Here is a 13387-nt window from a genome sequence, read left to right as displayed (position 1 = left end):
AGCCAGTCAGAGCAGCGCCGTACAAAGTAAGACTGTCCATCTGTCTGCTGATGTCGTCATGTCTGAAAACAGGATTCTTGGGTTTCTTTGCCTCGCAGCATTTAAAATGTTGCTGTCTCAGCCAATCAGAAACATTTTCAATTGGATTCATTTTTCTTACTGGTTGTTTTTATGTTGGTGATAATGAATAATTCCTACTAATGATTCTTTCTTCTGTGACAGTGGATGGCAGTCTGCAGGAGGTTTTAGATGAACATAAGATCAGTCTGAGGAGGAGATGTGAACGTGTGACTGAAGGAAGTGATGAAACAGGAAGTGGAACCCTCCTCAACAGGATCTACACTGAGCTCTACATCACAGAGGGACAGAGTGAAGAGGTTAATACCCAGCATGAGGTGAGGCAGCTTGAGACAGCTTCCAAGAAGAAGACCCTCCATGACGCTCCAATCAGGTGCCAGGACATCTTTAAAACCTTACCTGGCCAACAGAGAGCCATCAGAGTGGTTCTGACCAACGGCGTCGCTGGCGTTGGAAAAACCTTCTCGGTGCAGAAGTTCACTCTGGACTGGGCAGAGGGCTCGGAAAACCAAGATGTCAGTCTGCTGGTTCTGCTCTCGTTCAGGGAGCTGAACTTGATCAAAGATGAGCGGCACAGTCTCCTCACGCTGCTCCATGTTTTCCATCCAACATTACAGAAGGTCCCAGCAGAGAAGCTCGCTGTCTGGAAACTGTTGTTCATCTTTGACGGCCTGGATGAAAGCAGACTTTCATTGGATTTCCACAACAGTGAGGTTGTGTCTGATGTCACACAGAAGTCATCAGTCAACCTGCTGCTGACAAACCTCATCGAGGGGAATCTGCTTCCCTCGGCTCTCGTCTGGATAACTTCCAGACCTGCGGCGGCCAATCAGATCCCTCCTTCACGTGTTGGCAGATTAACAGAAATACGAGGCTTCACTGACGCCCAGAAGGAGGAGTACTTCAGGAGGAGAGTCAGTGATGAAGAGCTGTCCAGCAGAATCATCTCACACATCAAGACCTCCAGGAGCCTCCACATCATGTGTCTAATCCCAGTCTTCTGCTGGATCACTGCTACAGTTCTGGAGCACATGTTGACTACAGAGCAGAGAGGAGAGCTGCCCAAGACCCTGACTGACCTGTACTCACACTTCCTGCTGGTTCAGATAAAGAAGAAGAAGCAGAAGTACGATGAGGGACATGAGACGAGTCCACAGGAGCTGACGGAGGCTGACAGGGAGGTTCTTCTGAAGCTGGGGAGGCTGGCGTTTGAACATCTGGAGAATGGAAATATCGTGTTCTACCAAGAAGACCTGGAGCAGTGTGGTCTTGATGTCACAGAGGCCTCGGTGTACTCAGGAGTTTGTACAGAGATCTTCAAAAGAGAGAGTGTGATCTTCCAGAAAACAGTCTACTGCTTTGTTCATCTGAGCGTTCAGGAGTTTCTGGCTGCAGTCTACAAGTTCCACTGTTTCACCAGCAGCTACACAGAGGGACTGGAGGACTTCCTGAGGAGTTCCATGGAGAAATCTCTCCAAAGTGAAAATGGCCACCTGGACCTGTTTGTTCGCTTCCTTCATGGCCTCTCTCTGGAGTCCAACCAGAGACTCTTAGGAGGCCTGCTGGGTCAGACAGACAACGGTCTAGAAATCTTCCAGAGAGCCATCAACAACCTGAAGGTGATGAACATGAACTGGATCTCTCCTGACAGAAGCATCAACATCTTCCACTGTCTGACGGAGATGAACGACCACTCAGTACATCAGGAGATCCAAGAGTTCCTGAAGTTAGAGAACAGATCAGAGAAGGAACTCTCTGAGATCCACTGCTCAGCTCTGGCCTACATGCTGCAGATGTCAGAGGAGGTTCTGGATGAGTTGGACTTGAAGAAGTACAACACATCAGATGAGGGACGACGGAGACTGATTCCAGCTGTGAGGAACTACAGAGAGGCTCGGTAAGTCCAGATGTGATTATCAACACTGTAAAGCAACGTAAAGCTGAAGCATCAGTATTACAGTAAAGATACACACTTTACACACACGCTCAATAAAAAATCACACTATAAAAGTTTCCTAAACTAGTATTAAAGCTGCTTATTGAAATACTTCTTATTTTTTTGTTTCTATCCATCAAGTTAGTGACACAAGTATCTTCTATCATCTTCTAACTTTCTTTGGGTGATGGAGGCTTGATACAAATCCAGCAGGAAAACTTCAGGATTAAGAGTTTGTTGTTAGGTTTGGTTTCAGGGAGGTGCAGACAAAGACTCAGGTAGTGAGGAGGCAGTTCAGTTTTTTTCTTCTCAAAAAAACTCAAATAAGGATTTGGTCCAGGCGGAACGAGCGGGTTTGAGCAGGGGTACAGGCAGATGGCAGCGGGTGGTCAGGTGGAATCTCCGTAGAGGTGGTGGAGCTGAGTCATTTTATCCCAGCAGTCTTTTTATTTTTCCACTGATCCAGTGTCTGCACTCTGTTTCTATACTGTGTCTGTTTCTTTTTTTTTTTTTTTTTTTTTTTTTTTTGTATTTATTTAACAGTCAGACATATACAAACCAACATAGTGCAGTAGTGAGCAATCTTGTAAATCCATAATTCCAGAAGTGACATAAAAGTGATTTAAGTGTTTGATCTAAGTGTACATGTGAACAGGTGTGAGTATATATATGTGTATGTGTATGTGTATGTGTGTGTATGCGTAAACAAAGTTACCATTTATTATTTATTACCATTTTCATTACCATCTCCGCCCCACTACCACCATATTGCCAGTATTGTGTTTGTTGATTTTTATTTCCATCCTTCCTCCTATGTACCAATTGCCATTGTCAATCCTGCATAAAATAAAAGATGATAAAATAAGATAATGTAAGATACCTTTCCCCCACATCTCTTCAGTCCCTATCTTTTCATTTTTTTTTTTTTTTTTTTTTTTTTGTGTGTTATGTGTAATGTCTAAGGTGCATTAAAAGAGAGAGTACAGTGCGATAGTGTCTCAAATTGGGACAGAGATGCTGTCCCATTGAAACCACCGCCTTGGTGTTTGTGTGGTTTTCTATATATACATTTTTTTTTTTTTTTTTTTTTTTTTTTTTTTTTTTTTTTTTCTCCCTATTCTATGTTGTGGTGCATTAAAAACCCGTGAAGAGATAAGGGGGGAATTATTGCAGTAGTGATGACAATGACACTTAATTCCAATACAGCATTGACAACGGCAATATTGATGATTATAATAATAATGGTAATAATGATATTAATAATAAATGACAATGATGATGGCAGTGGTGACCGCAATGGTGAAAGCAAAAGACAGCAACATCAGCAATTACAACAATGAAAAAATAAAAGTGAAAATAGCAACGATAACAATAACAGTAAAGATAGTAATAACAATGATGACATGAACAAGTTCAAACAACTAAATGCATTAATTTTCGTGGGTTGATTAAGAAGGTGGGAGGAGTTGGAGTTGAAAACCGAGAAAGGGTTCACAGCTGTAAGAGGTCAGAAAGTGTTGGGCGGCAGGAGTCAGTTTTAGATGCGTAATTATGAAGGGGAGATGCATATTCCATTGCAATGAAGTCTGTTATAAGATTTTTCCAAATGTTAATGTGTAATTTATTTCTAGTTTTCCAGTTCATGAGGATAGTTTTCTTGGCGATGGTTAGAGCTATGAGGAGTATTTTAGAGTTTATAGTTTTATCAGTGATTATTGTGAGGTCTCCCAGCAAGCAAAGAGAAGGCGACATTGGGATGTGGCAGCCAACTATAGTGGATAGTGACTGTGTGACCTCTTCCCAAAAGTGTTTGATTGGAGTGCAGTGCCAGGTTGCATGGATGTATGTATCTGTAGAATTTTGATTGCAATGTGTGCAAACTTCTGATGTGAAACCCATTTTAGCTAATCTATTGCCCGTGTAATGTGTTCTATGAAGTATTTTGTATTGTATTAACTGAAGATTTGCATTTTTGGACATGAGATGGATGTTTTTACAGATTTGGGTCCAGAAGCTGGCATCAGGAGCTATTGAAAGATCGTTTTCCCATTTTATTGTTGGTAAGTATATGGTCTGAAGTTGGTTTGAAATCATTTTGTATATTTTAGAGAGAAGTTTCTTTGGGGAGGAAATGTTGACCAAGTCTGATATTGCCGCTGGAAGTTCTAAAGTTGTGTCTCTGATGTTTATTTTTGTCAGAACAGAAGATTTGATTTGTAGGTATTTTAAGAATTCGTTGCTCCCGATGCCATACTCCTGGGCTAGTTGCGGAAATGGTCTAAATGTGTTAGATTTGAAAATGTGCTTAATGTGGGTAATACCCCTTTCTGCCCATGTGTGAAAATTCAATGTTTTTTTATTGCTTATAAAGTCACGGTTGTTCCACAGTGGTGTGAAGTTAGATGGAACTAATTTAGAATTTGTGATATGGTGAAATTTCCACCAGGCTGTCAGAGTGGAAGCTATAGTTACTGCATTAAAACATGTGTGTTGTTTGATTGATTTGGTGAGGAACGGTATGTCAGCTATATTTAATTCTTTGCATAGTGATTGTTCTATATCTAGCCATATAATATCGGATTGGGTGGGGTGAATCCATTTGTATATGTATTGCAGTTGGTTAGCCATTGAGTAATATTGGAAATTTGGTGCTTCTAGTCCTCCTTGAACCTTACTTTTTTGTAGTGTAGTGAGTTTTATCCTTGGCGTTTTATTTTTCCAGTAGAAGTGAGTGATAATGGAGTCTAGTGATTTAAACCAGGTGAGTGTAGGGTGGGTTGGAATCATTGAGAATAGATAATTAATTTTCGGTAAAATCGTCATTTTTATTGCTGCTATCCTGCCGATTATGGAGATTGGAAGGTTGAGCCATCGAAGCAAATCGTCTTCTATTTTTTTTAGCAGTGGTGTGAAGTTGAGTGTTACCAACTCTGACAGTCTGGAGGAGATCTTAATGCCTAAGTGAGTGATGTGATCATGACATATAGGTATAGGTGTTTGGTGGGGTGCCACATCCCATTTGGTTTTATGTAGAGGGAGGATGAAAGATTTGTTCCAGTTTATTGCATAATCTGATATTTTTGAGAAGGACTGGATTGTTTTAATTACTTCTTGAGTGGATGTTAGGGGTTCTTGTATATATAGTAGGATATCATCTGCATAAAGTGAGATTTTATGTGTTTGTTGTGGTGTTTCAATACCTTTGATTACTGGGTTTTGGCGGATAGCTGCTGCTAAAGGTTCAATAAAAATCGTGAATAGGGATGGAGAGAGTGGACATCCCTGCCTCGTCCCCCTGTGCAGTGTGAAGCTTTGTGATGTTAGTCCATTGGTTGTGACTGTGGCCGATGGTGATGTGTATAAAATCTTGATCCAATTAATAAATTTCCAGTTGACCCTATCAAAAGCTTTTTCGGCGTCTAATGTGGCAATGAGAGTATCTTTCTTTTGTACTGATGAGTAATGCATTAGATTGAATAATCTGCGGGTGTTATTGGATGCATATCTACCTTTTATAAAGCCGGTCTGATCAGGATGGATTATAAACGGTATAATTTGTTCAATTCTATGGGCTAGTGTTTTGCTAATCATTTTTATGTCGACATTTATAAGTGAGATAGGGCGATAGTTAGATGCGAAGGTGTGGTCTTTGTTAGGTTTAGGAATGAGTGATATAAGTGCTGTATTCATGTGGGATGGGAACTTTGCGTTATGTTTTATTTCTGTTATTGTTCTGCTGAATAGTGGGTATACGGTTGACCAAAAATGTTCGTAGAACTCAGCAGGGAAGCCATCTGGACCTGGTGCTTTATTTTTTTGCATGCTTTTCAATGCGGAGTGAAGTTCTTTTTCTGTGATTGGTAATTCTAGTGTGTTTACTTGTTCCATGTTGAGTTTGGGTAGAATAGTGTTATCGAGGAATTGGGTTATGTCTTCTTGGTTTGGGTCCAGATCCGATGAGTATAATTTTATATAGTAATCTTGAAATATCTTGTTTATCTCAACTGGTGAATTGGTTAGCTTCCCTGCCGAGTTTCTGATGGAGGTTATAGCTGTTCTTTCTTTATTTCTTTTAATTTGACTGGCTAAATATTTTCCGGATTTATTGCTATGGTGAAAAGTTTCTTGACGGAGCCTGTGAATCAGAAACTGGTTTCTTTTGTTTATTATTTCATTAAGCAAAATTTTCTTCTCTCTAATTTCTATATAGATGCTTTCTGATTGATTATTAGCATGTAAAATTTCTAATTCTTTTATTCTTTCTTCCAGTTGGACTTCTTTTTCTTTGTCCTTTTTTTTTTTATGTACTGAATATGATATAATTTTACCCCGTAAAACTACTTTCCATGTTTCCCAGAGCAGTGATGCTGACGACTTTGGAGAGTCATTTATTTCAAGGAAGGATGTCCACTCTCTCTTGAAATAGCTGTCAAATTCTGGATCTTTCAAGAGTGATGTATTAAAACGCCATCTGGTGGGGTGCTTTGGTATTGCAGATGGATTCCATGTGAGAGTTACTGGAGAGTGGTCACTAATAATGATCGGATGTATTTTAGTTTCTAAGATATTAGGTAGGATTGAATTACTGGTTAGAAAGAAATCAAGGCGGGAGTAGGTTTGGTGGACATTAGAATAAAAGGTGTATTCTCTGGCGAGTGGGTGTTGTAGCCTCCAACCATCACCAAGACCAAAATCACTCATGAACTGTTTTATTGTTTTAGAGGACTGCCAAGGTTTTCCTGTATGTTTTGACCTGTCAAATGATGGATTGATTACAGTGTTATAGTCTCCCCCTATAATTATTGGACCGTTGGAAATGTTTGAAAGAGAGGAAGAGAAATTTGCAAAGAAGGCGGAATCATCAGAGTTTGGTCCATAAATGTTGCCAATTGTAATTGGATTATTATTGATTGAAATGTTAATAATGATAAAACGGCCTTCAGGATCTGAAATGGTTGTATGGTGGTTAAACTGTATTTTTTTGTTTATTAAGATGCATACTCCTCTTTGTTTTGAATTATAGTGGGAGGAAAAACAGTGGTTAAAATGTGTAGTTTTTAAGCTGTTTTGTGTATATTGCGACAGGTGTGTTTCCTGTATTAGACATATATCTGCTTGTGTATTTTTTAGGTAATTTAAAACTTTATTTTTTTTTGTTTGTGAACCAACTCCACGAATATTCCAAGTTAAGAATTTCAATTGCATGAACCTATAATGTACATTTCATATTTACCTTGTGTGAGTATATAAGTCTGTGTGTATGGATGTGTGTGTGCATGTGTGTGTATGTGTGTGTGTGTGTGTGTAAATCTATTATACCAAGTGACAAATAAAACAGGGAAAACATAGATACCTAAAACCAGCAACAAACATATAAACAGTGTGCAAGGCTATTTAGGTGCATTTAGAATACAATGTGCGTGCGTGATGCAATTGGTTTTATTAAAGAATATGAAGATTATGAATTGAATATAAATTGAGCATAAACGGATTGGAAATGTTACATTGCTAGTTTCAATAGTTAGTAAAGCCAGGGAGTAGTGTCTTTGTCTCTAAACAATTGTCCATCAATATAATTTATCCACTGTGATGATTGCTTTTTTACCTTGATTGATCATTGTCTTACGGATGGGGAAAAGTAGCTTACGTCTGCGGATGATCTCTTGTGGATATTGGTCGTTGAGTCCGTAATGAGTCCCTTTGAGCTGCCGTCCTTGTCGCTGAACCAGTACTTTTTGCTTGAAATGTTCAAATTTGGCGATGATGGGCCGGGAACGGGTGGAGTTGATGGGTTTCTGCCCTAAACGGTGAACGCGATGGAAAGTGATGTGCTCTACAGTCTCTGGTGTAAGTTTGAGCTGGTTAACCATGAAGTCCTTAACAGATTTTTCGGGGTCTTCGGTGGATGATTCGGGAATGCCGGAGAAGATTAGATTGTCTCTCATACTTCGTGACTGTATATCCAGGATAGTTTCTTGCATGGCTTTGTTCTCAGCGATGACGGAGGTAAGTTGAGTGTTTACAGTGGAAAGTTTTGCAGTGAGTGTGTCCACGGAGCTTTTCAGTGATTTGTTTTCTTCTGTGAGCGAATCGACTTGTTGTTGACTGTATTCCAGGCTATGGCGGATGTTTTGAAATTCTTTGTGCAGTACTTCGATTAGTGAGAGTCTAGAATCCAGGTTAGATAAGCGCTCGTTGATTGATAAAAGTATGTCGGAACAGCAGTTTGTTTCGGTAGGAGTGGATGCTGGTGATGTTGGTGATAACGGTGAATCGGTTGATAAGGGAGAATCCGAAGTGCGTGGTTTTTTGGCTTTGCGTGATCGGCCCATTGTACAAAGTCTGTTGAAGTGATGGTCAATGTAATCCTCCAGTTGGTCCAGGTCCGAATTGAAATCCAGGTTTTTGAATTAGGATGTTACGGATAAGTTAATCTTTTTCTAGCAGCGGCGCGCTGCCATGTTTAATTTTCGCACCCAACGCACACACACACTACGTCAATACGTCATACGTCATCCGTCCATACGTCATACGTCATCCCTGGGAGTTAGTTGACTGTGTCTGTTTCTTGTTCTTCTTCTATACAGACACACAGACATGTCGTATCTGTGATCTGCTGGAGCTAACGTCACTTGAAGCTTTCATGCAGTTGTTGCTCTTCTAGTTTTTCTCTGCAGTTTGGGAGCTATTTCATATGATGGACTGTTCTGTCCATTTTCTCTAATTATTGTTTGATTTGAGAGGATGTGAGGGGAGGCCATCCTCCCTCTTGAAGAGAGAACAGAACATTCCCCTCTCCATCCTCATTAAATATAAGATACCACTTTACATTGTTTAGTTCCAACGATGAATGTCTCTTCATGTGTTTTGCTGCGTTAGAAATGAGTTTAAATTAGAAACAGTAAGGAAGCTCTCTACGGTAGGATTTGAGTGGACTGGTCTGTAATCTGGTAAATTCCAAAGCTACTTTGGTAATGTTCACTGATAGAGATCGTTTTTAAAGCTTAATGTGAGAAATAATATCAGTTTGCAAACACAAACTGTCAGATAATGTGTTTCCTTTCTGCACCATTTCACAGCAGCAACACTAAAGGCAAGATATGCAGAGAAAACGGCAGCACATGTGATGCCCACTAGAGTGTCAGCACATTTGTGTGAATGGAATTATTCTATTTGATAGTGTTTCATAATTTGAGATTATATCTGTATGTTTCTTCTTTTGAAAAGGACTTTCTTTGCAGTTGTTATGTTCACGGCTTGTCTAGGGACGTGGGACTAACAAACCACTTGTAAAACCAAGGATGAATCAAGACACTTTCACATTTAATGTATTTATTTAAGAAAGGATTTACAAAGATTTATCAAATAAATATGATCTCTGCTCATGGGTTCATTTCAGTGGAGGGATTTTATCTTCACCAAGCTCAGAGAAGAAATAATGCTGTTGAACTCTAGCTGAGCTCCACTTGAGGAAAAACTATTGGCAATAAAATAGTAATAATACAATCTGTACTACTAATTGTACTATCAATGCAACAGGAGTCATTAAATTAATTTAATGGGAAATGAAAAGCAGATAGAGTGACATAAGATGCATCAGAGATGCACAAAACACTCAAGCACATGACTGAGATAAATCCATTCGAATGCAGTTCGAACCTGCACTAATTTTACAGCTCAGTGAACAAACACAAATCACAGCAACCTGTTAATCACAATATGACATGTTCACATTACAGTCATTTAGCAGGCACTTCTGTCCAAAGTAGTAATAATGTGGTTTGTTATGTGGCTCAAGGACACTTGGACATGTGGACAGGAGCTCAAGTTTCATACCACAAACATTGTGATCAATGGCTGAGCAGCTTTTATTATATTTTAAGTTTTTTATTCTCTGTCATCGCAGACTTTGTGGCTGTGGACTCTCAGAGACTCACTGTGAAGTCGTGGCCTCAGCTCTGAAGTCCAACCCCTCCCATCTGAGAGAGCTGGACCTGAGTAACAACAATCTGCAGGATTCAGCAGTGAGGCTGCTGTCTGCTGGACTGGAGAGTCCAAACTGTAGACTGGAGACTCTGAGGTCAGTTCATGTATTCTGCTCTTGTCCAGTGTATATCTACCATAATTAAATCCATAACAGAAGTTTTAAATTTCGTTAAGTTTTCTTGTTTTTGGGGTTTGTCTGAGCACAAATCACAACAGTTCTTTTTAAATGTTTGTCAGTCTGAAGAGTTTGGCTCCGAATTTAGTCTGAACTCAAAGTGGATTCATGTTGATCCAGTTCTAAAGACACCTGAGGATGAAGCTCACAGTCAGTCAGCTGTGTGTTGATGGAGATGGCAGTGATACAATGTTATTGATCTGTGTTGACATGAATAGGTGTATGAATGTTGTGCTGACATTTGGATGATGTCTGTAGAAGGTGACATTATGATGATCCACAAAACACGATGACAAAGTCCCTCTACTCATTTTAGGGAAAAGCTCATTGATTAGGACACATTAATGTTGAGCTCTACATTTAAACCTGAACACATCTGATTGGATTAGAAATGGATTTTTATCTCCATCATTTATTATTTATTCAGAATGAGTCACTGCAGTTTGTCAGAGATCAGCTGTGCTTCTCTGGCCTCAGCTCTGAAGTCCAACCCCTCCCATCTGAGAGAGCTGGACCTGAGTTTCAACCAGCTGCAGGATTCAGGAGTGAAGCTGCTGTGTGGTTTTCTGGAGATTCCACACTGTAGACTGGAGACTCTGAGGTCAGACACCATTTTTTCCATTTTATTAATATGATGTGAAAGTTGTGGTGACACTAAAGTGCAGACATAATGATATTATACTGATCCACACTGAGTATCTCAGTACTAAAGTCTATTTTCTTCTTCAGTGGTTTAGTCCATTGACTGTGGCAGAGCAATGTTTAGCTCCACATTTAAAAGCTTAATATGATAATAAAACTACATGACTTCAATGAAGACATTAATAATCTCTATTTCAACTACCAGACAATAACAAATATATTCAGTATTTGCTTTTTCCAACATTGTGATGAAGCTACATGATGCTTATACTGACTGAATGGTTTAAAGTGAAGAAGCTTTGATTTGATGACTCTACTATTCCTAAAAGAAATATTGTAGATGTCTTTTGTTCACATTTGCCCAATGTTCATCCTGACAAATTTGGCATCTTTGGAAACTTTGGGATCTTGAGCGGAATCTTAAATCAGTTTCTGTGGGTTTTTCTTTGTGTTTGGCTGCACAGCATGAGTTTGTATAGATGGAGCCACTGGTGGAGCTGCAGAGTTTAAGAGCTGAAGTCACTACGTCTTTATTGAAGTAGCAGCACGTTGCCATTAATATTAATGAGAAATCTTTTTACTTTTTTGTATTTTACAGCTTAAACCTGCGTCCTGTTGGGTTCAGGTGTTTGGAGTTTCCATTTTCTAAACTTCTACATTCAAAACCTTCTTCAGCTCTGAACAGATTATCAAACACTGAATGATTTCAAGCAGGAACATTTTCTTCTAAAGTTACATCATTTATTCTTTATTCAGATTGAGTCTTTGCTGGTTGTCAGAGATCAGCTGTGCTTCTTTGGTCTCAGCTCTGAAGTCCAACCCCTCCCACCTGAGAGAGCTGGAGTTGAGACACAACAAGCTGCAGGATTCAGGAGTGAAGCTGCTGTGTGGTTTTCTGGAGAGTCCACACTGCAGACTGGAGACTCTGAGGTCAGTTCACTGACTCTTTGTTACTAATATAGATCTGATATGTTTAATTAACAACTGAACCTAATTTCTGTTCATACATAACTTCCATCCAGAGGTGGAGTGGGTTGCTTGGAAATCGAAAGATTGGCGGTTCAATCCCCTGCTCCTCTAGGCTGCATGTCGAAGTGTTCTTGGGCAAGATACTGAACCCTGATTTGCCCCTGGTGGCTGTTCCACCTTTATGAATGTTGTGTAAATGCGCTTTGAGTGGTTGCAAAAACTAGAAAGGCGCTATACAAATACAGAGCATTTGCATTTACATGTGTTATCACATAGAATTTCTGATCACTAATATTGATCCTTCAGAATGCACATACACACAGACTGACTTGATCACCAACATGTTATATATCTGTGTTGACATGAATAGGTGTATGAACGTTGTGCTGACATTTGGATGATGTCTGTAGAAGGCTGACATTATGATGATCTACAATGACAAAATCCCTCTACTCATTTTAGGGAAAAGCTCATTGATTAGGACATAATCAGTAATGTTGAGCTCCGCATTTAAAACCTGAACACATCTGATTGGATTAGAAATGTATTTTTATCTCCATCATTTATTCTTTATTCAGATTGAGGGGCTGCAGTTTGTCAGAGATCAGCTGTGCTTCTCTGGCCTCAGCTCTGAAGTCCAACCCCTCCCATCTGAGAGAGCTGGAGCTGAGTGACAACGAGCTGCAGGATTCAGGAGTGAAGCTGCTGTGTGGTTTTCTGGAGAGTCCACACTGCAGACTGGAGACTCTGAGGTCAGACACCATTTTTTCCTTTTTATTAATATGATGTGAAAGTTGTGGTGACACTAAAGTGCAGACATAAGGCTGATATTATACTGATCCACACTGAGTATCTCAGTACTAAAGTCTATTTTCTTCTTCAGTGGTTTAGTCCATTGACTGTGGCAGAGCAATGTTGAGCTCCACATTTAAGAGCTTAATATAACAAGAAACGTCTCCACTGGATAATTCACTCTAAACCTCTTAAACTCCTGATTTTCAGCTTCTATTCCACATCACGTTTTGATCATAAAACTACATGAATTCAATTAATAAATAATCTATTTCATCTATCAGACAACAACAAATATATTCAGTATTTGCTTTTTCCAACATTGTTATGACACTAAAGTGTCAGAAAGTTGAGTGCTGAAGCAGGAATACAGAGGTGTGGACAAAAATGCAGACCAGAACAAAGTTCAGTTGATGATATTTTAATTACAGTCCAAACTAAACAGCAAAATCTAAACAGGTGTTGGGTCAGATGTATGACCAGGCTGGGCCAGTTAAGCCTGGTCCCCACCTTCACCAACTTAATAAACTTTGTCAAAAAATACTCCATTAGCTTTCTATTATAGTCAATAAATTTGCAATCAAAAACTTCTCTGGAGACGGTCAAGAGTCGGTGCAAAAAGAGTTTATTCCAAAACAGGACAGCAAACCTGTACAACATCCCAGCAGGCCGGAGGATGAAGTCCCTCCTATGGTCTGCAGACAGCCTTATATTATATATATCTCTTCTGTGCTGGTTTGCCCCCTCCTTTCCTTATGATGAACTTCTTTTCCTCTGTTATTGTGTTGTTTTTACGAATTAACACTGTT

General features: G+C 39.5%; 1 protein-coding gene across 1 annotated transcript; it reads left to right on the top strand.

Annotated features, from left to right (window-relative positions):
- The first annotated feature begins 1157 nt into the window (after window positions 1-1157).
- On the top strand, window positions 1158-10143 carry LOC119895435 (ribonuclease inhibitor-like). The gene is made up of 2 exons (XM_038708571.1): window positions 1158-1975; window positions 9921-10143. The coding sequence occupies exons 1-2, from the start codon at window positions 1539-1541 to the stop codon at window positions 10141-10143; spliced, it is 660 nt and encodes a 219-aa protein (XP_038564499.1). The 5' UTR covers window positions 1158-1538.
- Window positions 10144-13387: the final 3244 nt, after the last annotated feature.

This window comes from Micropterus salmoides, unplaced genomic scaffold, assembly GCF_014851395.1.
Source record: "Micropterus salmoides isolate LMB-PRFRI ecotype aquatic unplaced genomic scaffold, ASM1485139v1 Ms_hic_scaffold_9, whole genome shotgun sequence".
Taxonomy (NCBI): domain Eukaryota; kingdom Metazoa; phylum Chordata; class Actinopteri; order Centrarchiformes; family Centrarchidae; genus Micropterus; species Micropterus salmoides.
Note: the sequence above shows the minus strand (reverse complement) of the source record. Positions and strands in the feature narration are given on the sequence as shown.

Coding starts and splice junctions, on each gene's coding strand:
- LOC119895435 (XM_038708571.1), top strand. CDS start 1,539: ATGGAGAAATCTCTCCAAAGTGAAAATGGCCACCTGGACCTGTTTGTT. Junction 1,976..9,920: donor AGGAACTACAGAGAGGCTCG/GTAAGTCCAGAT, acceptor CTGTCATCGCAG/ACTTTGTGGCTGTGGACTCT.